We start from the raw sequence: 25,603 nt of genomic DNA on the forward strand, positions 1-25,603 counted from the left end.
CCAACAATAGTAATTTTGAAATTGGCTTGAAGTTTTCATCACAAGGTGCATGTAACTGACTATAATATTGTTGGCTGCTTATCAACTGCAGCACTTATGGTTGTTTCTTACCTAAATATGTTATTTCAGTCTTACTTTAACACTTTAGTTAATTACATATTATATATTACTTACCAAAAAAATGGTATTCTCTCAGAAGCTTCTAGAGTTTATACAAATGAAATATGAAAATTATAAATGGAAAAAGGTATTTTTAAATTTAAAATGAAAATCACCTTGCACTAGAACTATTCAGAATTTGAGAACAAATAAATTAATTTTGTCAAAAGATACTTAATATCTTTAACAGATTTTTACCAGGTTTTATGAAGATATTTGAGTTACCAAATGTACTGTTGCACATATGTCCTTCCCCAGCCTTGATGGTGTGAACTGTTTCACTCTGTTATGAAAAGGTTAATGCAATGGAGTTATTTTTAAATGTGCAATGTATTTAAAGCTTTTATGTTTTACTTCATATTGTATATTACAAATAAATATTAACAATGTCTAACTAGATCTTGTTTTTTAAATAAATATTGACAATTTCTTAAATAAATTATTTTCAGATCCTGTAGTAATTCAAGCACCAAACAGACCACTGCCTCCAACTCCAGATGAAGATGACAGTAGTGACAAAACACTAGTGGTTAGAAAAGTGAGTCAAGTCTTTTGTGGTTACACATAGTGCTGAAATAATAACAAGGATGAAAGTTAAAAACTTAAGAGGCATATCTGTCAGTTTACACTAGATACGATTTCCCTCACGGTTTAAAGAAACCATAAGTACAAACTTCTAAAAAAAAAACAACTATTTTTTATGTATTCTTATTATTATAGACTTGTCATTAAAATATAAGTAAAAAATAGGAAATTTATTGTCTTTTGATATTCAAGTATTTAACATTTTTTAATGTATAAAGTATTAACTATTTTAATAGTGTTTGATGAATGTTATTTTCATAGAAAGAGTAGTAGAAATTTTCATCTGTTATATTTCTACAGAAATCATTCTGTTAAATGTTATTTATGCACTGAACACTTTATTGTAGTTTTCTATGACAATTTAATATGAACTAATATTGTGCAGTTTTTGTTACTATTTTAAATCTGAGCATTTGGTAAATAATAATTCACAGATATGCTGAAAACATTATATGATCTACTGTGTAAGGCATATATTTCAAATTTCTATGAAATAGATGTTTTTAGCTCTAATGTGAAAGTATAATGTGATATTATAAATTTTTTTTGAAGTGAAAACTGAGACGAGATAAGATTTGTAACTAATTTTTCTGATGGATTAAATTGACTGAGCTTCCACATCTCAAGTGCCTAATGTCTCACTTTGTAGTTTGTTGGCTAGTGATCACAGATGAGAGCAGGAATTATGAATTATGATCTTCTGGTTCTAAATTCTACAGTTGGTTTTAGCTAGTTTTTTTGTTTTTTTTTTGGAAAGTGGAATATGTTGGTTACTTTTTAGTTTTAAGGATTTTAACAATGGAGTTTTGTTAAGTTTATGAAGAAGAATGAATTGTATTAGGCAAGAATGGAATCTAAGAGAATGCTTTAACAAGTTCACTTACCTGGTTTAGAATGCCACTTGATCCATATCTCATTTAACTGATTTGAAAACAGAGAATTTGGCCTTACAAGTCATAGAATCTTGTTCTCAAAATCAAGTGAAGTTAGACCACAAATGTTCATTATTTAAAGTCGAGTAGTCTAGCTGGCTGTAGCATCTATTAGAAAAGCAGAATTAGGATTCAGGTCATGCGTTGTGTCAATTTCCTTTTCATCACACAATATTAAAGGGAACCATTTGATTTTTAGTTGTTACATTAGTATCAAAGGCTTGTCAGTTTTACATTTGGTTTTAGAGATGGTAGAAGACAGGATAGTACAGCAAGTACAAACTTCAGTTATTTGTGTTATCAACAGTATTATTTTTCCTTATTTGTTGCAAAGGAATGAGCTAAGAATTTTCTTTGTATCTGTTTCATAGAATAGGAAATAAAGTTAAGCTTTTGCTCATACCAAAAATGGTTTTGGTGTTGTTTTATTCTAGTAAATGTTTACATGTTACCTTTACTAAAATATAATTATCAATACTTGTGTTAATTTAGATATTGAAAAGTTTTGGGAGATTTGAGCATCATTAAGAACTCCATTGTAGTAATATTTTCAACCAAAAATTACAGAATCAGTCAAACAAAAAAGAAGGTGAGCGATCAAAGCGAGATCAAAATTGTAAAGACCGAGGTGGGCGAGTGAGGTCTAGTAGTGAAGTTGAGAAAAACCATCGTAAAAGGGATTCTGGTGGTATAGAAAGGGCTGAAAAAGCCAAACAAAGATCTGACAGGAAAGAACAGTCTGCACTACATAAAACCTATTCATCCCCAATCTCTGTGGCTTCATCATCTGTTCATAATGGAGAGTCTCAGAGAAAAGAGCAGGGGCAAACTAGAAACAGTAGTCAGGTTGGTTGGAACATGGGGCATTACAAAAATCTGTTACTTTTTGTTTTATTCTGTACTACTTACTTTTTGTTTTGTATTTTGTTTAGTTTGTATTTGCACTGTAGTTTAACCACAAAACTAAATAACAAAAGTACTTTCATGATTTAGAGAAAAATTATACCTTTACAAAAAACAGCTCATGCTTTTTAAAATCATAAATTGAAATAAAAGTTGGAACAACCAAAATCAAATTATGTCTTCCATGTAAACTTGTTTAGAAAAAATGTCATTTTGGAATTAATTTATTTTAGTTTCCTTAATTTTATCCACTATCTAATTTTAAAGTTGTGTAATTTATTTTTAATTTCCTGATTTATTTTCTTTTTATGCTCTCATAGTTTTAATAATCCATCTTAGTTTTACAGATTTGTTTTGTTTTATGCACTGCTGGAAATTCTAATTGTGAGAAGATGTAGAAATATCACAAAAAAAGTGGAATGATAAAAAAACCCGTAACCAGTAAATATGAGAAATTCCATCCAAAATGAAGTTATCAGCTATATAAACATGAACCATTTTTTTGCCATTGAGGTTCTCATGTACTTTTGAGGCAAGTTTTACATATTGGAAGTGTAGTGTTATTTATGTAGAGTTTACAGTCTTACATCTATGAAATCATGTGTTTGATTCCCCAAGGTGGACAAGAGTGCAAATGGGCCATTGTGTAAATTTGCATGAAGAAAATAAGTTAAGTTTCTGTACATTAACCTGACAGCCCTTGTGCATGCATTTAATAAAAATAAAACATAAACTGATGATAACACCAATATTTCCATGTGCACAATAATTTTGTTTTTATAAGTTGAAAAAGAAATGTTCTATATGTTTTGGTGAACAAAATGATTTACTGTTTTCAGGAAATGAAATACACAAGGTTCCTTTATGTGCTTGAATATATATATATATATACACACATGCACAATTAACATATTATATGGTAATATTAAACATAAATTCAAATTCAAGAAAATCTTTTGGTCTTGCACCTGGACCTAAATTTATATTTAAACTTGTCAATATGTTTTAAGTAATTTCACATTATTTTTTTGCCCTATTTGTATGATGATAGTGAGTTAATACAGTGAGACCTAGAAAGTACATATATTTTCTTTATTCCATAATTTTAGCCATTTGTAACTTTTTGTTTGTTTTACATTGAACATGTAAAGGATATTTTTAATTTAAAATCTCTATCTTTGTATTTGCCTTTTAAATACTTTTGTATTTTTTTAATTCTTATAATAAAAACATTAATTTCTAAACAGGAATGCCTTTCTCCAGAAAGGCTAATCATGAAATGTTCACACTAACATTTGACTTTCAGAAATGTAACATTTATACAATATCACCAATGTAAGCCATTGTGATATGAATACTTGAATCTTTATATTCACAGAGTATGAATTGTAATTAATAATTTAGTGATGTTACCTGTAGTAGTTATGAAGGCTCCAGAAAGAGGTTCAATTATAAAACAGACATTGTATTTGAAAATCAGCAATCTAGTTAAATTTAGCTTAAAAATGTCTGCATATTACTTCTAATTCAAGAGTCAAGTGGAATAATCAGTCCTTTGTACATGTAGTGACATCACCACTCTGAGCAGTGAGGACTTATTTTGTAATACACATATTTTTTGAAACTCCTATGTCATACTGTCAAACTTTTCATCATTCTTATTTGCCATATCAAATATTTTTATTTTCATGTAATTGTTGTTGTTTTTGATAATGTATTACACATTAAGTAAAAATGGTTAAATAAATTTTAAAGGCCCTTATGATGTAGAGGAGTGGGGGTTGGTAAGATGTAAGTGTAAGTGTTGTGTATAAAAAGTTTCTGTAGATACTCTGAAAACATCTTTTCTCTGTTCATTAAATGTCTTTTAATGGCTAAAAATGTAGATTACATGGTGAGCTTTAGTTTGTACTATTTTAGTTGTGTCATAATGTTTCTTCTATAACTTCATTTAAAGCAGGTTAGTATAAATTATTTGTTGATTGAGTTACAGTAGTTAAAACAAAAAATCTTGTGATGCTAGGAAATGGTATTACTTCTATTTTCTAGAATCAGAATTGTAAATGACATCATTGCCATTGTAATTTCATTGAGCATCAGGCTACCTGCTGTAATACATGTACTTTTTACATATGAAATATTATTTATTGGATGCCTCAAATTCCACAGCAATGCTTATCTCAACAGATAATAGATGCTTTATTTATGTTCAGCTGTGCATTTATTACCAGGTAGAGAGTTAAAGAAGACTTAAAGCCACAATTGTGTTAAAGAGAGGAAAAGTATGAAAGAAATTTAAATGTGTTCTTGTTAATTACTAAACACTTATTTTGAAATGTAACTTTACCATGGTTAAAGAGAATTTTTATATAATTTCACCACAAATAAACTTTACAAAAACAAGATGATAATTTTCGTTGTTATTTTTCTCTTCTTATTGGCATAAATGCTTTGCAATTACAAACCTTGATATAACTGACTCTCTTTATTTTCAACATATTCATAAGAACATAATCTGTAATTATTTAGGGCCATGTATGTATTACCAACAGATCCTCTTTACCTTGTGTACATAAAAAAACAAGAGCATGCTTTTTTCAGAATGAATGGGAAAGAGAGACAGACCATCTGGATCATACAGCTTCCCCTTCAGAAGAAGGTGCTAGTCGACATCATGAGTCCACCCAGAGTTCTCCAGGAAACATTAGTAGACGATTAAGTGGTGTGCTTCCTGATCTTCTTCCCCAAAATGCCCCCTCTCCTATACAACATTCGTCACTTCAGCAGAAACATCAAGACAAAAGCACTTCTGATGAAGTAAGAAGTTACTAAATGTGTTTTTACTGAGCCTATACAAGAGGAATTCATAAATTAGCTCTTCTTTACTATCTTGAGTAGGGAAAAAGTCATAGGAATTAACAAAAATTCCATACCATGCTTTATAACTGCTATTTCATGCAAAAGTTAAATAATTATGAAGCAGAAAAGATATAATTATTATAATTTGTTAGAATTGTCAAACTCAGCATTAAAATTTCTGATCACTTATAAAAGTATAACATGCATTATATCCATTTTGATGCTTCTTATGAATACTATGGTATAAGTAAGTGAAAATTATTGTGTAACATATGGCTGTGTTTTTGTAGTGATGTTATGGAAATTAGTTTACAGACTTGAGTATGATAAATGAAATTTTAGTTAAAGGTATAATATCAAATCTCTGTAGAAATATAGGCCTGCTTTAAAGCCAAAAAACTAAAACTTTAAAATTATAACAAAATGTATATTTCAGTTGTCCCATTGTCTCTGTATTCGTACACTATTTTTAAACCATAAAGAATGTGTGTATGTGTGAAATAGATGCTGGTAAATAGTATCATTTTGAGGTGAAGTGTTTACACTTATTTGTAATGCACATGTTCAAAATTCTAGAGAAACTACATATTCCAACTCGAAAGACATGAAAATGTAATCCACAACTTTAATGATTTTGGCTTCAGGATAAGCTTTGATTTGAAAGAGTAATAATGTGATGACCATATATGTTTGAATGACTGAATTGGGTTTAGGAGTGGGTAATGGGTCAAGTATCAAACTGAATTGATAAAAGTTAATTTATATTATGTGGGGAGTTGCATATCCAGAGTTGTGCTGATGATGAAATCTGAGGTTTTATATTAGTGATTCATACAGAACTATGGGTTAGTTTAACAATAAAATCAATCCTATTATAAGGGCAACTTAAAAATTTTCCTGGAAAAACGATGATAATTTCAATTAACCTATGTTCTTTTTTGTCATTAGTAAATTTTATAACAGTTTCTTGGCCTTTAAACAATTTCTAATGCACTTTCTTACTTTCTCTCAATTAATCCTGCCTTCTATTGGTGCAAATTTTCAATACTTACAGCTAGCTGTCCACCTCCTGCTTCTGCACATTAGCATGAAAATGATTATGTAGCAGCTATCCACCAATAGGAGCATTGCATGACCTCTATCTTAACTAGCATTCTCTCTGTATTTGCATTTTTCAATCATTTCTCAATGTGCTTGTTTTTGCTTTTAAGTTTGTAAATGTTTTCCTTTATACTACAGACTTAGTTTTTCTTTAATATTTCTTTTTTTTCACTCTTGTACTGTGAAAGATTGCTGCTGCAACTACTACTACTACTCACTCAGGCTTAGCTTTCTCCACTTTGTGTATGAGATATGGAATGTTTCATTTGCAATTTTATTAGCCTTTTCCTCTCCTACTGCATGTGAGATCCTATTTCTTCTAGGGATGTAGGCTTCTCTTGAAGCCCTTGTTTCCTTTGGTTTGCATACATCATCTTCTATGGCTGTTACTTGACCATTTGGACCTTATTTGTGATTCATCAGATTCTCCTATTTCTCTGCCTCCCCACTTATTGCCTGACTTTGCCTGGTGGTTAGATGGCACCAATACTACAGCAGGATTTCTTTTTCACCTCCTTGACTGGATTATCATGTGTTTACAGATGCTTCCCATTTTGATTGGGGTGCATATCTCAATGCTTAAGAGGTTTTGGGTTAGTGGACACTAGCCACATCATCCCTACATATCAGCATCTTGGAGTTTTTGGCAGTTCATCCTGCTTTGCTTCACTTCTTGTCAGATGTTTGGTATTGTTTGGTGAGGGTCCATTCCTGTAATTCCATCTTAGTATCTCATATCACCAGGCAAGGGGTTACCTGGTCATGAAATCTTTCTTTCTGAACATTGTCCTTCCTCTAATGGACCCACAATCATCATATCAGATTAACATTGTTTTCTGGGTGCATCAAATCTGGTTACACATTGATTTTCTCAGTCTGACAAGAGTGGTCATTAAATCTGCAGATATTTTGAGTTGTGTACTCATTGGGGTTTTTCCAAATGTGTATGCTTTTGCCACAAATCTCAATGCACAACTTCTCCATTTTTGGTTTCCCATTTCTCACCCTTTGGCAGAAGATGTAGATGCTCTTGCCCAAGACCTCTGCTGCTAAAGAGAATAATCCCAGTTTTCTTCTATTTCATTATCTTCCAGTTCACACATTTATGACTGTTCTAATCCTGACCATCTTCTGTGTCTGGCCCTGGCTCTGATGGTATCTCACGCTGCTCCCATTGAAATCGTTTGTTCAATGGAATTCTTCCATGTTCTGGAACCTCTCTCCCATTACCTAGACAAGTTGGTTTTGCCAGTTGATTAGGCTGGTGTATTTGTCCCTTTTAGTCTGTGGAGTATTACCGTGTCTTTGGTTGCCTATTTCCATCTTCTTTTGGAGGTCATTATCTAGGGCTACAACTCGTACCTTTGTTTCGCATTATTTACATCATGTGGCCATATCATGCTTAATGGTTTTGTGTTTACCTCTAATTGCCATATTATGCACTACAGTGTCATTATGACAAGTATGTACTATATTTTCTTATTTCTTTATTTACAGGAACATTTTTGCTAGCATATTGTGGATTCCACTTTGTGGCAAGTGGTGCATGACCAGGTATGTTTGTCTTTGAAAATCCCTGCTGTCCATCCTATGATTGTGTTTGGTGTCAGTTATGTTGTACCTCTTTCTAATGCAGACCTGGTGTACAATTCCATATGCTGCCACTTACTGGTTGTTCAACTCTGTTGGCTTGGCATTTTTGCTTTTCAAAATAGGGTATTGTGGTCACCCATTGTACTGTCTCCAGTATTGCAGTCCTTGAGACTCTCCAATACATTTTTCCTTTCTTTTTTCTAGGGAAATATGAGGGTCCTTGCCACTTACCAGTTCCTAGCCATGGAAATAGTGGACCATGGTTGTCTGTCCTCCTGAAAGATGCCTCTTGCCACTCTGAGTAGGGTAGTGACATTCTGTGGGTGGTGATGGTGTATAATACTTTCTATTGCAGACTTGATTACAATTCCTGATGCTGCTATGCCATATTTGTGTGTGTGTATTGCATTTTTTCCTCCCATGGCATCACTCCTTCCTACAATCCTCCAGATCTACATTCACAGTGGGTCTGATATTGAGTGGCGGTGGCCTGGTTATGATTAGAATCACTTGTTAATGGTATGATGCCATTTCTACCACAGGCTTGATGCACAATTCTAGATATTGCAAGATTTTGCTTTAAGCTCTGCTATGTCACAGTTACATATACATATTTTACTTTGCCTCTTCAAGCTGAAGCTGTTTTTCCCATCTACCATTCTCCAGATGTGGTTCACATGGAGTCAAGTTTGGTTGTAGATGGTCCAGTAGAGTAAGTCCTCATGTATTCTGACCACTATCTTTCCTCCTACAGCAGATTAGATGAAAAATGGCTAATGCCACCAGATTTTGCACTGAAGATGCATCCCAAGTTTGTTGGACACTATATAGCTGGGTGCACTGCATGTATTTTCACATTTGTATAGTTAGGTATCCTCCTCCTACCACATACCAAAAGATACATACCTAATGCCACCTGGTTTTGGACTGGAGATGTAACCCCACTGGAGCTTTCCACCTTCCTATAATCTGTTCATGATAAATCTGGTGTTGATCAGGTTGGAAATACCTGCAAGTTCAGACAAGTTTAATGCAGAAGTTCATCTTCCCCATCAATTCCCACTTCAATGTGAAGAGTTAAGTGATCTTAACAAAACTGATGTACAGTACAATTCTAAATGCTACCAGGTGTGGGGGATCATACTACCATTACAGTCTGTTTAGCCTTAGGCACATGACATCCAGGGATCTCATTAATAGGTACTGCATATTATGGGATTCCTTTATGTTTTTTGTCTTATGTTTACAACATAGTCAAAAAAAGAATGAAGAGCATACCTGGATCAAATGTGTTGCAGCCTTCCCCTGAGGTGTGATTTTTTATTTTTTAGTTCTACAGATCATGGTCTCTCTTTGGGTACTTCCTAAAATAGATCATTTTTACATTAGCCCTCCACCAGTTCAGTGTGGGATTGTAGATATTTTGTGAGAATAGGTAGGATATCTTATCAGAAGTAAACCTTTTCCCAAACATGTAAGGTATTTCCAATAGATGCTTACCATTCATTTCCCACCCAACCTCACCACTTCCAGTGATAAATAGTTTAGGTCCTATGACCAGTTTTGAAGTGATTAATGTGTGTAATTGTGAAGAGGGTGCTGGTTACTATAGGGATTGTGGATGCTGCTATTGATGGAGAACTGCTGCATAATCAATAAAATGTGGATATGCAGAAGCAGGAGGTGGAAAGCTAGTGGTGATCATGAGGAAACACTATTTTGTGAGAGGAAGTAAGTATGTATCAGAAATACATTTGAGTTTAAGAAAATACTGATATTTTGGAAAGGGAGCTAGTCTGGGTAACTGCAGTGCTACATTAAACCATTTTAATTATCTTTTCTTTTTGTGACACAGCAGTCTTCATATGACTTTCAATGTAATTGTATCATGATTGTTGCTGAATTTCAGTAAGAATTATTAAAAGTGCAACTAATGAAGTATTTTTAAACATACTGCTATAATTACTTTATCATATAAACCAACACTGAACTTTTAATTCTTACCCTATCTTGCTATGATGCATTTGTGTTACAGTAGTCCAGTGTGTAATTTATTTTAACTCAAAAACAAGCCAGAATAAATACAAATTAAACAATAAACATTGTGTCAACTGAAAACATTCCAGGGTGCAAGCTACAATGTGAGATTATAAAATGTACCCTAGATTTTGGAGGTGACTGAAGAAATTGGACCCCATATAGCTGTGAGGATACACTGTCTATCAATCTTAACCTTTATTTGGCAGTGATGCACAAGGAATAAAGAATAGCAATAGATACACAATTAGGAATAGAAAATAGGAGAGCAAGATGTGGGTGCTCAGGCCTACAATGTCCCACAGCTATATTACCCTTCACTGCCTGCAGACAGTTGTGAAAAGGTAACTGCTCTCCCAAGTAAAGAATTAATTGAAATAAAAAAAAAGAAATAAGGTACTACCATTTGGGGGTAAGTAAGATGAAAACTTACCTCTTAATGTTAGCATTCCAGCCCCCAATATGGTAGAAAGGCACTAATTGACAGCAGAGCAAATGAACTATACTAATACAAAGCATCCCATCCAACTATCCAAACTAGTATAGTTCCCAACCACCACCCATTAAACAAGTCTACTGTGACTATCATGGTCTAAACATGCGTTTTTATGTGGCAAGGTGTGCATCCACATAAAGTAGTGCCAAGTTGTTAAAAGTTCTTATTCTTAACAGATAGTTATTAGAAGTATGAAGTCAAATTTCTCTAATTTTTATTTCCTTGTAATTATTTAATACATCCTTGTATTTGCTACAAAATAATTGTGTGCTCTTGAAGAAAATTGTTCTGCTTGAAGAGAAATGTATAGCTTCTGTTGTTATTCATATTTTACATAATCAGATGTTTTGACTTTTCTACCATAATCACTTCTTTTTTTATGAAGTAACTGTTGATATGTTTCATTTACCTATAGTACAGGCAAGCAATAAATAAAACTCCTCCCCATTTACAACACAAGCAACGTTCTTTCTTGACCTTTGGGTTTGGAGCAGGAGGGTCAGGTAATTCTCCTCGCCATGAATCACACATCAATGTTAACGTAGCACCAAGCTCTCATGAACCTTCAAATGAAACTCCTGAGATTCGCAAGTACAAGAAGAGGTTCAATTCTGAAATACTTTGTGCTGCTCTTTGGGGTAAGACTTAATTTCATGATTTGTTTGTCAGTAATTACTCAGAAAAGCAAAAACGATGAATGTTTTTTTTTCAGTTTTTAGTGCAGTGTTTTATGCCAATAAAACTTGATTTTATGATTTAATTATCATTAATTACACAGAAAAATAAATTAGTGAATCTTTTTGTCATTTCTTTCTGCAGCATTACTTATCCAGTTAAGACTTGATTGTGTGATTAAATTATCAGTAATTAAGAAGAATATCACTGAATGATTTTGACAATTATTTATGTAACATTAAATAACCTAGAGTGGTATGTATGAAAGCTGAATACTCATTACTTTCAGGCCACATTATCAGAAATAGTAACATGTTATATTATTTAAAATGCATAAAATGTAAACTAGTATTATTCTGTGATACTCGTCTTTGTATTAGTTTAAATAATTATGAATTTCAACTGAATACAAACCTCATGAAATATCTTAATACGAGTTCATTGTCCAACTTTGGAGATAAGACAATTCAGTATCATGCTTATTTCCTATGTCTGTGTCTGCTTGAATTTCTTCTAAAAATGATGTCTCCCATAGATGGAATGATGTACATCATTGATCTTTATTTTGTAAATAGTTAAAAAAACGAAACCACCATTGCAAATATATATAGATTTATTAAAGCAATGCTTATCTTGTCTATCCTATCTTCAAGTCTCTGCACTACTGTTATTCATTGATAGAATACTTTTTCCTTGAAAATATATGCATAAATTTACTATCTTGTCATCCAGTAGTTGTGTTCCATAAAAATAATTACATATTATTTTTTTTAGAATTTCTACAATGTATGATTATTTTTGGTTTTCTTTAGGTGTCAACCTATTGATAGGAACAGAACATGGTTTAATGCTACTGGATCGTAGTGGCCAAGGAAAAGTGTACAATTTAATTACTAGAAGAAGGTTTCTTCAAATGGAAGTTTCAGAAGGACAAAACATTTTGGTGACCATTTCTGGAAGGAAATCCCGAGTCCGCGTCTACTATCTTTCCTGGCTTAAGAGCAAGATTCTTCGAACAGATGGAGTAAGTTGAATTACTTTATTTTCACTCTCTGTGCCTGAATGCACAAAGTGTAAAATCAGTTTTTCTTTCTTTTTGAGTTATTATTTATTTATTTTTCTAATTCTAAGCAATTGTTTCCCAGTTTGTTTTTTGCCTGGTAACCAACTTCAGGCCATTTATAAGATTCAGAATATACATAACAATAATTTACCAAATTGTTTATCTAAATTGAATTTCCTTTCAGTACAAAAGTTTGTAAGATCATCTACAAACAAGAAAATATGTAGTATATATACATATATATATATTATTATTATTATTATCTAACTTCAGAAGCTGAGCACAAGAAATAGTTCTTCAACATTACTTATGGTAAACCTTGTTTTTCAAAAGTTACTAAATTTTGTAACATGTAGTTTCAAACAACTCCTTCTCTGTGATAGATTTCTTTCATGCACATTGGTTGAGTGTCTATCACAAATAACATCTTTTTGGCAAGTACATAGAAACATAACTTAAAAACACTATTGTGGTAGATCTTCATTATTTAACATGCACACATGATGTATACAAGGCTCACACAGGTCCTGGAAATTACTTAATAATGCTGGAATTTATAGTCTTAGAAAATCTATACTCTACACAGGAGCTTTTTGAAATTGATTAAATAATAAGTAATTTAGTCCTTAGTAATTGTTTTCACCTTGTTTTAATAAAAAATGTGATCATTTTAAAGTTAAAAATATTTCCCATTTATGCTGTAGCATTAAAATATGCTAATATGAGTTTATAGGGAAGTATGTAAGTGCGTGCTTTTTTATTTATGTCATTGGCATTTACCTATGTAAATCATGTATATAATTCAGTATGGATTGACCCTTAAGCACTTTATTCAAACTTCATTGTTTAATTAAAAGTCTTCTGTAAAAATTAAATCAATAATAATCTTAACCTTAAATGGAAGCCATCATCAATTGATGCTGCTACCTACAACAGTCCTACTGTTTAAGGGTTAATTATAAATAATAATAAAAAAAAAAAACACAAAATGTCTCTACAGCAATTCTGCCTTAGGTCATCACCAGAATATCCTTTCTGTTAATGGTGTTTTCAGTCCTGTATGGAATTTGTACACATCAGTGCAGTTAACATTCCAGGTATAGACCTGTTAAAGACAAAATAGTTAAAAAAAGGTCATTTTTCTTCAAATATAAATAGAAGTGTGCAGCACCATTTGTAATTAGCTTCAGAGTGTGGTAATTCAGGTGAAAAATAGGACTAGACAAGAAGAGTCAATAATAAGGTGTACAGTGTTTCCATTAATACAGCATTCATAATCTGAGTTCTACTGATTATTTATTCTTTTTTGCAAGAAGATTAAACTATCTATCTTAATTTTTTCCACAAAGCAGGAAACTGATAACCTTAAAGAATGAAGTCTAACCTACTAAAGGCTCTTAAGTTGTTGTTGTTGCTGTTGTTATTTTATGATTGTTTTTATATTCTTAACCAACATGTTTTCCCTGGCATTATGAATCAATGTATGTTTTCATGTTTACTATTATTCTGTTTATCCTTAGGCATATTAATATTACATTGAGTAACAAAGACCAAAAAAAAAGTTATTTATTGATATTGACAATTTGAATGATATAAAAAGATATCTAAACTACTTTTATTTAGAGAAAACTGTACTTAAAAATATTCCTGGTCATTATCGTTGTAGAAATCAACAAGAAGAGTAAACACTCCAGCTATCAAAGAAATTAAAATAGTGATTTATTAGTTTACCTTTTCTATTAATGATTGTTCTCAGTTTTCACCTGAGGTAGGTACTGTTAGAGCTGGATGTTATAAGCAATTACCTATGAGCAGCAATTATATCAGTTAATGTCATTTTAAACTAATTGATTAATTAATATTACAATAAATCAATTATCACTTAAATAATTAGCTATCTAAGTAATTGAAATGTTATCATTAAATTTATATGCTGTTGAGTTCAAAGGTACATAATAGTCTGTCTGAGCTTTGCCCACTGCATCTATGAAACCTGATTTTAGTATTATAAGTTGTTTTTCTATACTACAAATTTATTCAGTTTTGATCTAGTGTGATACAGTAATTAGGAAAGTGTTTCATCATCAGAGAATCTCAGGTTCAATTCCCAATCTCCTAAACTTTTGTTTTTCTTGTGGCAAAGCCACTGATATTATTTGTCATTGTCACTAAATTTGAACTTCTGACTAAAAGATAGGCAATTAGGAAGTTGGTTGACATCACCCACCATGAATTCTTGAACAACTTTTAATTTTTATGTATTCTTTTTATTTATTTATTATTCATACAGAATAACATATGCCACTGTTTGAGAAACACCCTATTAAGCAATTAATGTAATTGATTCATGAGCCAGTCCACTGATTGATTAAAGATAAAACAAATGATCAATGAACATCAACAAATTACAATATATTTTTTTAATTACTATCTTCTATATCATATCAAATAAGCAGACAAAACTTAATGGTTGAGGGAAAAGCAACATTTTGGTTACTACACAACAGCTTAAATTTATTTATATATATAAAGTAAAATAAACTACAATGCCGCAGTATATCTCTTTTCCCATCATTACTAGGTCACTTATAAGATGTGAAAAATGCACCTGGTTGTGTATTATTAGTTTAGAGAATTTGGTTATGTCAACTTAGTGTAAGACATCTTTAATAGTTACAAAAATGTACAAACTAATAAACAATAGGAGCAATCACTGGTTTTTAATACATAAATGGCAACTTGTATGATGTATATATATTTTTTACAGAAGTGTACATATCCCTATATTTTAATGTGTTATTATATTATGATAAAAATTAGAGTTAACCTTATTGGGTAGTTCAGTCTTTAACAGAAAGAAATAATATTGCACAAAATACAAAATTTCATCAGATAATCAAAAGATGAACCAGAAAAATATTTGTAAAACAAGTATCATCATGTTAAACAGCATCTGTTCACCTAAGTTAGAAATAGAGAAGTCATTCTAGTTATCCCAAATGTTTTGCTCTAACCTTATCCTCATTATTTCTTCTACCTTATATCTATCTTAAATTTTAATGATTTTATTATTTCTATAATTCTAACAATATTCTTCTCATTTCATCATTTATTGTTCTTATTATTTTGAATTTTATGTTACTTCTAAAACATCTCAATTCTCTTCATATCTTTTATTTCCATATTCAACCATGTTGTTTCTAACTGCTATATAAACTTTGTGTATATTTTTTTCTAGTATCCATTTCATGTATCTTCTGTACAGCTAATTTACTTTCACTTCTTATTTTATTCCATATTTCTGCCCCAAATATTACTACTGATCCAACTAACATATCATAGAGTTGAATTTTTGGCTTATCTTGCATAGGGAGAATAGAATATACACCAATTTTTCTTGCACTGTTACTGTGAAACCAGGTACAATTTTTATGCATCGTAAAGGAGATGCATCAAGTCATGTGAAAGGTACATGTATAAATTAAAAATTTAAGCTGCTGAATAATAACCAAAACATTGGCATTTCCTTTAAATATACTGAGTTTATTCATTTGATATAGCATATAAGAGAATTTTTTATCTATCTGTGGATGAAGTTATTTGTGTAAATATTGTTACATAAGTTGTTACCTGTTGTAGTTGCTTATGTGTTCCATCTTAGTAAAATCACCAAGTTCAATACACAGAAAATGAAATAATTTATTTGTAAAAATTATTGCATATATTGTGTACTGAAATGGCATAATACCTACATTGTATTACAGATTTGCTCTGATATCCAAAAATATCCCTAATGAAATATAATATTGTTTTAATTTATTATTTAGTGGTTATTTATTAACAGCTGCTCAGTAATCAATGTTCCTAGAAGAAACTGTCAAGAATGTATAATATGAAACTAGCAGAGACACACAAGAAATTTGCAATAAAATTAGTATATTGCAATTTTTGTTTGAAACACTTTTTGGTCTTCTGGGTATTTAAAGATACTAATTTAATTTCTTTTTTAGGCTAACAGCTTTAGCAATTAGATATACACCCTTTACTCTTAATATCTCTACAACTAGGCCTACCTAGTGCTGTAACATGGTCAATGTAAATAATGTTAGATCTGCACCCTGACTTGTTATGTTTTCTGTTTATTTTGACTAATTTAACAGAAAGCAAATGTATCAAAACTTTCCATTTCAAAATAATACAAAATAATTTTAATCATGGACACTGAATTTTATGTCTACTTGTCTTAGTCCCAACATTATTTAAGCCTTTATTAAATATGGCCTACATTCAATAAAGAGGTAAATTAAAACTAACTTGTGTGTGGTTTTTTCTCTAGTTTAGTTAGGACTAAACTTTTAATGTATTTAATACCATCAATAAATAAGCTTGTAATGTTATTCTACAATCTGACATTAAACCTTTTTAACAACTTTGAGAAACTTTTGATTATGTTGTCCAAAATGTCCACTAAAGTATATTTACATCTGCCTTTTGTTTACATCCACTTAAAGTGCACACACACATGCATTTAGATAGTAAAGTGTGTTGGGTGGGCATATTCAATACTGTCAAAAAATGAACATTGTTATAATAGATACTCAATATATAACCATTAAGAATATTAATTAAATTCAAAGCTTATCTTTGGGTCTGTATTTGTATGAGAAACATTGATAATTGCTGACTAAAATAAAATGCTTGCAGCAGGTTTACAGGATTTACATAAATGCATGAAATGATGAACGACAAAGGAGTTCAAATTGATTTGGAACTTTGCCATTTGCATGAGTACAAAGACTTAATAAAAAAAAAAAAAAAGTTTACTTAAGATTCTTTTTGAACATGTAGGAGTACAAAGCAAAAACAATTGCTCTTATTGCGTCAAATAAAAGATACATGATTAATGTGATAAAATTAGAGCATATAAATGCAATAAAATTATTTTTTCACAATAGTTTGACAGTAGTTTTATATTAGCTTGTGAAGACTTGTGAATTTGTTATCACAACAACTATGTTCTACAATCTACATGTTGGTTCTACTTGTTTCTCAGCACATTCTTTACCAAATTTTTATGAGCGTATAAAATTAATAGATGCAGCTTTAAATCAATTATACTTTTGTAATTATAACTACTTATCATTAGTTTAATGATATTAAATTTCGATAACAAAATAAAATAGATTTCTATGTTATATAAGGACACATACAAGGTTAATACTTATTAATTTTTCACTGCTGTTAAATGTTGATTTAGAACAATTGGACAACTATAATATAAAGTGTATTTGTTTCAATTAGCAATGCTTCCAAACAATTTCTTGTAGCACTACCTCAGTAGGATAGAGGTAAGTCTTTGGATTTACAATGCTAAAACCAGGGGCACAACAGATAGCCTGATGTGCATGCGTGCCATTTTTCTGCTGAAACGCGAATTTCCGCAGTTTTCAAACGGCCAACAATCACCCACGAGATTCGTGTAAATTCGAGGAGAAAATATGAGCGATTTGGGGGCCGGGTAGGTGGTTTCTGAGGAGAAATCGTATTTTGTCAATGTTTATTGCAGAAAAAAAAAATCTGACCGCCATCTTGGAGGCAGTCTCGTTGCAGGTCTCGTAATCTGGTATCGTGTGCATACCAGACGATAAAATATTCTCTATGCTCCAAAGAAACAACAGCGATTGAAATGTTTAAAAGGAAAGATGTTCATTTTGATCCTGTAGACAAGAGAATGTGTAAGGACATTAGATCAGCAGCTTCAAAGTATACCTCAAAGCTGCTGCCCCCCCCCCCATCAATCAGGTGCCAGGCTATATACCTTTTCCTCTTTTTTTTCATAAATGTCATTGACATGCCTGGATGTGGCTTTGCTATAAATGTTTTTGATTATTTTTTGAAAGTTTTGTTACGGAAATTGAAGAAATATGATTACTAAATATGTTAATAGAAAATGATAATTTGAAAAGCAAATAATTTAAGTCCTTTTATATGTCAACATTCATTTATAAAAATATCTCTGAAAAAAGTTCTTGTTTTGTGTCAGATGAGTTAAGGATTATATCCTTAAGTACATTCACAAACATATTAACTTAGATTGAACAAAAAAGAACCATGATGGAAATATCGTTGAATGAATGGCAACAATCAAAACATCCCATGTACTTGTGTTGCTACAACAAGCAGTTACCATTAATTCAAATAAAGTTCATCATGCATATTCTGCCTAAATAGTCTGACAAAGAAGAAATAACTATGTTATACCTATATTTATATATCTTAAGAAATGTATCTTCAAATTACAGAATCATGCAGTCAAAGATAACCCACAGTATCAGTACTTTTAAAACTGTCTTAAACTACATTTAGAATGATTAATATGACAGCATGCTACTAGTAGGATATTATACTTAAAAGCAACTTGTCAGTGTGCCCTGAGGAGATGTCACAGAAAGGATGCTGTTTTTGAAACTACATATTACCAAGCATTTTAATTTCTGAAAATTAAGATCTAAGAACACTTAAGAACAGAGTACTGTCATTTTCCTTTCAATTGATTAAGTGCAAAGTCATACTGGGAGGCCTAGCATGACCTTTTGGTTAAGGCACTTGATTCACTGTATAGGTCATGAGATCAGATTATATTACTGAACATACTTGCCCTTTCAGCTATTGAAGCATTACAGTGTAGTGGTAAATCCCACTTTTTTGTTGGTAAGAGTAACCAAAGAGTTGGTGACTGGTGATGTTGACTAGATTCCTTCCTTCTGGTCTATCACTTCTAAATTAGGGTTGGCTATTGTACATAACCCTTGAGTAGCTTTGCAAGAAATTCAACAAGCAGATAAGTTAGAGTAGGTGTTCATAAGGATAATTCTTGTTCTCAGCTCTTCTACATTCCATTCAACTGTCAGGACACCTAGAATACTAACAATTTCCCATGCCATGTTTTTGCTTAGGATAATGATAAGTATACTTGTAACTGTTAACCTGTGAATAAATGTTACATTTTTTTCCATTGAGTTTATATACTCTGTAACAAATCACACATCAAACTGTTTGTTGTGGTGTTTGGTGTTTGTGATTAGTTAATTAGTATTTTACAATTATGATTTTATCTCCATAGCTGCTTTTTCAACTTTACTAAAACTGATCAGTTATATTTCTTTTTTCTGTTTTGTTTTGTTTTTTGCTGTGTAATATAAATTTTTGGCAAATACTTAGATTCTGCTGTACAGAAAATTTTGTGTAAAGTTTTCTGAAATCTGATTGGAATTTGAAATTTAATTTGAATTTCTTCTAATAACTTTAAAATCAACCAGAGTGCTAAGTATTTTTAATTCCCCTTTTTAGCCTTATTTCAGATGTTATTTAAATAAAATTTCTTTTATTTCTTGGTTGCTAGTAATTAAATTGTTTTGTTAACTTTATTTAATATTGCCTTAAAGTTGTTAAGTAAGATGTAACTGTGGTTGATTATATTTCTTGTCTAGTGACAAAATACTCTTACATTTACAGCGTTACAAAAAAAAAAGTATGTTGTAACAAATCTTTGATTTTCATTGTTCCACTAATCAGGATTCAGTTTTTTCTTCCATTTATGTGTGAAAAAACTGTGGACATTTTTTGCATATTATTTTGAATGATTCACTAGTAATAATAAAAACATTAACAAATAAAACTTAAATATACAAAAATCTAAATACATGTTTTATCCAAATAGAAGATCATATTAATTCACTATTACTGATGTTGAGGATATGCTGGAACAACAAACTACATGGTTTATTACAGTTGGATATAAATAATGATATAGTTTCCTTTTTATTGTTGGAAGGCTATGGCCAACCAGTCTATCCCAATAGTAACTGCAGTAGTCATATATAGTATATTTAAAGTGCATTAAGATGAGCAGATGTTTTTGTTACTTTATTGTGTAGTAATAATTTTGTCTGTTGTAAAACAAACAGGCTTGTATGGATAATTAAAGTTATAGTGAAACTTTATTTTTTATACTGCAGCAGTTAGAAAGAAGAAATGGGTGGATTAATGTAGGAGACCTTCAAGGAGCTATTCATTTTAAGATAGGTGAGTATGTTTATGGTTCCTAACTTCCTCATAAAATAACTTGTTCTTTAGGTTTATTTCTGCAAGGTGATTATTTTATCACGTGTTTGAGAATATTTTTTAGCAACTTGTTATATAGTTTGCTATAGGGTTTTTTTGTTTTGTTTTTAAGATTAAGTTATACTTACCTGAACTGGGTTTGGTTAAGAATATGAGAGTTTAAACAGGATGTTAATGTGATATTTTATGTTTTAATCAAAGAATACCATAGATATCTCAAAATATTTCCAAGACTTCAGGATAAATACACTTGTATATACACACTTTGATATTTCTAAAGATTTTAGTTAGGCAGTGTGATTATGTTCATTATTTAGCTTTGCAGATAAAATCCAAAACAGCAAACTTTTGTGTAATCTTCATTGGCGTATCAATTTTTACCTGCATAAAATATCCTGTGTAATGTAAAAACCAATCTAGATAAAAATTAATCAAACATTTATTTTTAGACACTAATGGTAGAAAAATTTAATAACTCTTTTGACCAGCCTTTTATATTGAAATGTAATAAAATAAAAATACTTAATTACTTTTCTTTCTTTAATCATTCTCCTCTTAGCAGAGAAAGTAGTTTAGCTTTTATATATTAGCTCACAAATATGGTATTAACAAAATTCTGTATCAAATTCAGTAACTTAGTTTTTTTAACTCTGCCATGACCAGTGAGTACCTTTTGGGTATTCGATGCTTATATGAATGATAAATATCAAAATTTAAATAAAATTGATACTTCTGAGTTTTTCTTTTTCAAAAATATTTTAGAATTGACAGTTTATTGTTTTGAAACATTTATTTAGTGTAATTCACAAAGAAAATATAAATAATCTTCAAACATTTCTGCATAGTCCTGAAGAATTTGGCAAGTAACCAGTACTTACCAGTGTTTTCAGAAAATGTCAGCCTATCTCATATCATTGATTTTTATTAACTAAGAAACTATCATCCCTTGAGAATATAATTAAAGTCTTGACCTCTCTTGATTTTCTTTCTCTGTCTGAAGATTCATTATTTCAGGCCTTTGTTACATCATATGCTGTAAGTTTAAATATGGATGTAAATAATTACTAATGAAGAACAGTTATGAAGATGGTTATAAATGAGTTTAAATATTACTAAATAGAATAGGTTATACTTATTTATGTATTACTTTATAGTTTAGTGAGAAACTGAATCAATGTAGATCCTGCTAAAACAGCATAATTTAGTGTGAAGTTTAGAATAGTTAGGATCAAAACAGATGTGGGATTTATTTAATGTTATGTGTTCTAAACATTCCTAAAAATGTTTTTATATTAACTTGTATTTACTTGAAAATTATCAGTTGTACTCAATGAAAGACATTAGGTATAAGGCTTTATTAATTGTTTATTTGGTATAAATTGATTACAACCAATAATACTGAAACCATTTTAAAAGGTAAATTTAGAGTTCACTGACAAGTCTGTCCTTCTTTGTCATAATTTTTTTTCATGATATATAGCTGAAAATGAAACACTTTAATAGATAAAAATAAAGTTTCAAAATAAATGTTAATGAAAATTAATCAAGTTCAAACTGACTAGATATATAAAAATAAAGTAAATTGTGATATTTTTCCAACCTGAAATTAGTTACTAATTAGTAAGATTGTACTAACTTTCATTTATGTTTCATTATGTATTACCCATGTAAGAAATAACATTAAAAGAGATCAGTGACATTACTCTGGTCTTGAAAAGGTTTATGACATTTAATTCATATACTAAGAATGTGAACAATCAAAGTATTTTAGCAATATTTGGAAAGTTAAAATAGGTTATTACCATTCAAGTATTTCTCTTCTTTTCATTCCTTTTTTGAAAAACATTCTGGTAAATATGGTTAACCATTGTTTTCATTCAAACAAAATTTATGCTTTTAAAGAGGATTTTGTATAATACAGTTGTATTATGAACATATCCATAAGGTGAATTTCTAGATTACCAACCAGTTTGGTCTGTGTACTACTTTGATTAGATTAGCATGGTAATAACTGTTCTAGTACTGAGAACAATTTTTTTAAGTGCTGATCCAATGTGTCATTTAAAGGGATCGAATATATGTTCCTGTAATGTGATTTCTTACATTTTAATATTATAAAAAGTATAATTTTTATCTGGAGCTTATTCTTGGTATTCAAAGAACCACAAACTTGTATGTCTCATGGTTTAGTGCTTCTGGTTGTGGAGTTTGAAAGTTATTGTAAGGAATAATTTCTGTATTTTTGTTGTTTTTTACACATTTCTTAAAATACTGTAGGTAAATAAAATTTGCATGAAATTTAACTATGGATTCTTTTCTAGGTTTTATACTTTTTAACAATAATACTGTTGAGGTCCAAATGGGGGTTTACTTTAAACACATTTTTCCAAATATTGTTTATGTAGCATATTGCTTGTGTGCCCAAGCCTGATTGGTTATAGTTCTTAATAACATGGGTCTCACACTTTTGTTTTTAAACTAAAATATCAGTATTCTACTTAATCCTCTTCTACCTATTGAAGCTTTATATGTATTTCATGGAGTCAATTGATGGTTTCACCCACTAATTTATGTAAAATACTAATTAGTTTACCCAGTAATAGAAAAATATAAAATTACTCAAAAATTACCCATCAGTAATAAATGGTCTGAGCATAAGTTGGTAAGCTGAGTTATAATATTGTTCATAACTGAAGTATGATTTTTCTGTCTGCATTGCTATTTTTCATCTGAAATATCATTTGGATAAATTCTAGGCTCTTCACAGTCTTGTGCCCAGATGTTACAAATCTTAATGCTTTTAACTTTGTAGAACACTGGACTTGAAAGATTACAAGACATGGCTTTAATGCTTTAACAATCTAATAAGAGAGAAATAATAAGTTCAAATTCATCTAATAAAATTTCGTAAAGGAAGAGTAATGCAGCATCATATGAGAACACTGCATGTTATGTTACTTCACTCACTTCCTATATCTTAAAACTGAGTTGTAGATGTTGGGATATATTATGATCTCAGCACTGGATTATTGTATGCTTTAAAGTTCCAAGATTTTACACTGAAGTTGTAGATGACGTAATGTAACATGGCATACTGTCATTATTATAAAAATAATTTTGAAGTCTTCCTGCCTCATGACTTTCCATGTTGCCACAGCTGGATATACTCTTTTTCTGTGATCATACATCTTGACAATAGACCTACAGTGTAGCTTTCGTTTCATAAGTATGTCATAATGCCATCGTGTCCAAAGCACGCAACACTTTCTTGCAGTGTTCCATAATCCATTGGTTTCCAAGTATCCATTTTAATAGTGTAATTGCACATAAAATCCATAGAAGTTCCATCCTGTGACTTGGCTGGTATGTCTTCATATGGAATAGCATAAATACCTATTTCATTCTTCATTTGATAAAGGTATGTGAAGATTCAATGGATATGTCATCAAAGCAACTTGTATTGCTTCTCCAGATAGATATTCTTGCTTATGTTGCATACTCTTGTGTGAGACATATGGATCTTTAGACATCTTTTTCAGTTTTTGTAGATTCTATTCTATTACAAGATGTTGCACATTGCTTACTATGACTGGGATATTACTTGTTACAGATCTTTCTCTTGATGATACTTTTGTCCTGTGTGGGTCAATATTTCTTTTTCTTTCAAGGCCATTAAGTACAAAGGATATTTCCAACTTTGAACATTGAAATCCCTGTCCTAAAAGTGATGTTTTCAATAGTACCACCTACCTATGAATAGAGATTGTCTTTTAACTTGATTAATCAATATCATCTATTATCTACAAGCTTAGAGTGCATAAGTCAGTGTTATGTAAAACAATCAAAATTATGATTAAATCAATTAATGTCACAACAGTAATCAACTAAGCTAAATTGTTGTTTGATTGCAACTGTTTATGATTATTCCAACTATCCAAGTAATCAAAATGTTGCCATTATTATTTTCTGTTAATTGAAGATTGTTCAGTTGAATTGATCACTGTAACAACTAATAAAAAGAAAATCAATAATAATTGAAATTAGTGTTTTGGATATTGCCACTTTATCATTATTCCAGCTAACAAAGTCTCATATAAGAATGATAGATTAACTGATTATCATTTGTGATGACAAGAAACCCACTTGGAGTAAAAATGTATCTCAGGATGTACAGTACGAGTATTAACACTTACAAATAAAGCAAAGAACAATGTTTTAACCATCTTAAGTCATCTTCAGGAGCTAAAAAGGTCAAAATGTCCACTGTTCTTGTGAAATAGCAAAGAATGTCAAAATATAGTTCTCGTACATGTCATTACACTTTGACTTGGATTGTGGTTGTCAGATAACCTGCTGGTTTGAATTTTTAAAATCATATTAATATAACATCTTCAACTGTCTATGTTGTTATGTACTTCAAATTTCCCAAATCGTAAATTCTAATTTTAGGAAACTTGCATATAAATCCATGTAGTTTGGTGCTAAGTACTAAAATATTTTACCCTCCTTTAATGTGTTAACTTTACATTTGTTTCTCATTTTTTTCTGCTGCTCAAGTGGTGTGGTCTATCCCTCATCACAGCTTTAAGGACTGGGAAAATACATTTCGTATTTGGAGTAACAATGGTAAACATTCATCATTTTCTTAAGAAAAATGGTATCTTTGTGTGCATGGATATGTTTTTTTACCTTTTTTGGTCTGTTATGGTACTTATTTGGCTGAAAATAGTGCATGATATTCGTTGTATTGTCTTAATATATTTTGCATGAATTATATTGCATCACACTGTGAATAAACTGATTTGTATTTTTGGTAATTTTTTTTATGACAGTTTGTGTCTTAATGTCTAGTAACTGTAAATTTTATGTTGGTAGAAGAGCCACCTGAGGTTTATTAATACCAAGTTGTAAATTGTGTGATATAAATATACAGCATGACAGTTTGCTTTTTGTGTGTACATTAAGCTGAAATATGATAAGTTCATAACAAAAAATGTATTTATAATATTTTTATAACTTACAACTTACGTTTAATTAATCAATAATTTTTAAATGAGAATTAGTAATATCATACTT

General features: G+C 30.6%; 1 protein-coding gene across 4 annotated transcripts in view; it reads left to right on the forward strand.

The window, feature by feature from the left end:
- LOC143238476 (serine/threonine-protein kinase mig-15-like) overlaps positions 1–25,603 on the forward strand; it is a 145,969-nt gene that overhangs the window by 93,975 nt on the left and 26,391 nt on the right. For 3 of the 4 annotated variants that reach the window (XM_076478744.1, XM_076478745.1, XM_076478747.1), the window contains 7 exons: positions 609–697; positions 2,244–2,522; positions 5,181–5,396; positions 11,081–11,303; positions 12,153–12,364; positions 20,422–20,488; positions 25,085–25,153. In XM_076478744.1, the coding sequence (XP_076334859.1) occupies positions 609–697; positions 2,244–2,522; positions 5,181–5,396; positions 11,081–11,303; positions 12,153–12,364; positions 20,422–20,488; positions 25,085–25,153 (1,155 nt within the window). The remainder of the gene's footprint in view (positions 1–608; positions 698–2,243; positions 2,523–5,180; positions 5,397–11,080; positions 11,304–12,152; positions 12,365–20,421; positions 20,489–25,084; positions 25,154–25,603) is intronic. The other variant, XM_076478746.1, reaches the window with a different exon arrangement.

Source organism: Tachypleus tridentatus, chromosome 13 (genome assembly GCF_004210375.1).
Source record: "Tachypleus tridentatus isolate NWPU-2018 chromosome 13, ASM421037v1, whole genome shotgun sequence".
Classification (NCBI taxonomy): domain Eukaryota; kingdom Metazoa; phylum Arthropoda; class Merostomata; order Xiphosura; family Limulidae; genus Tachypleus; species Tachypleus tridentatus.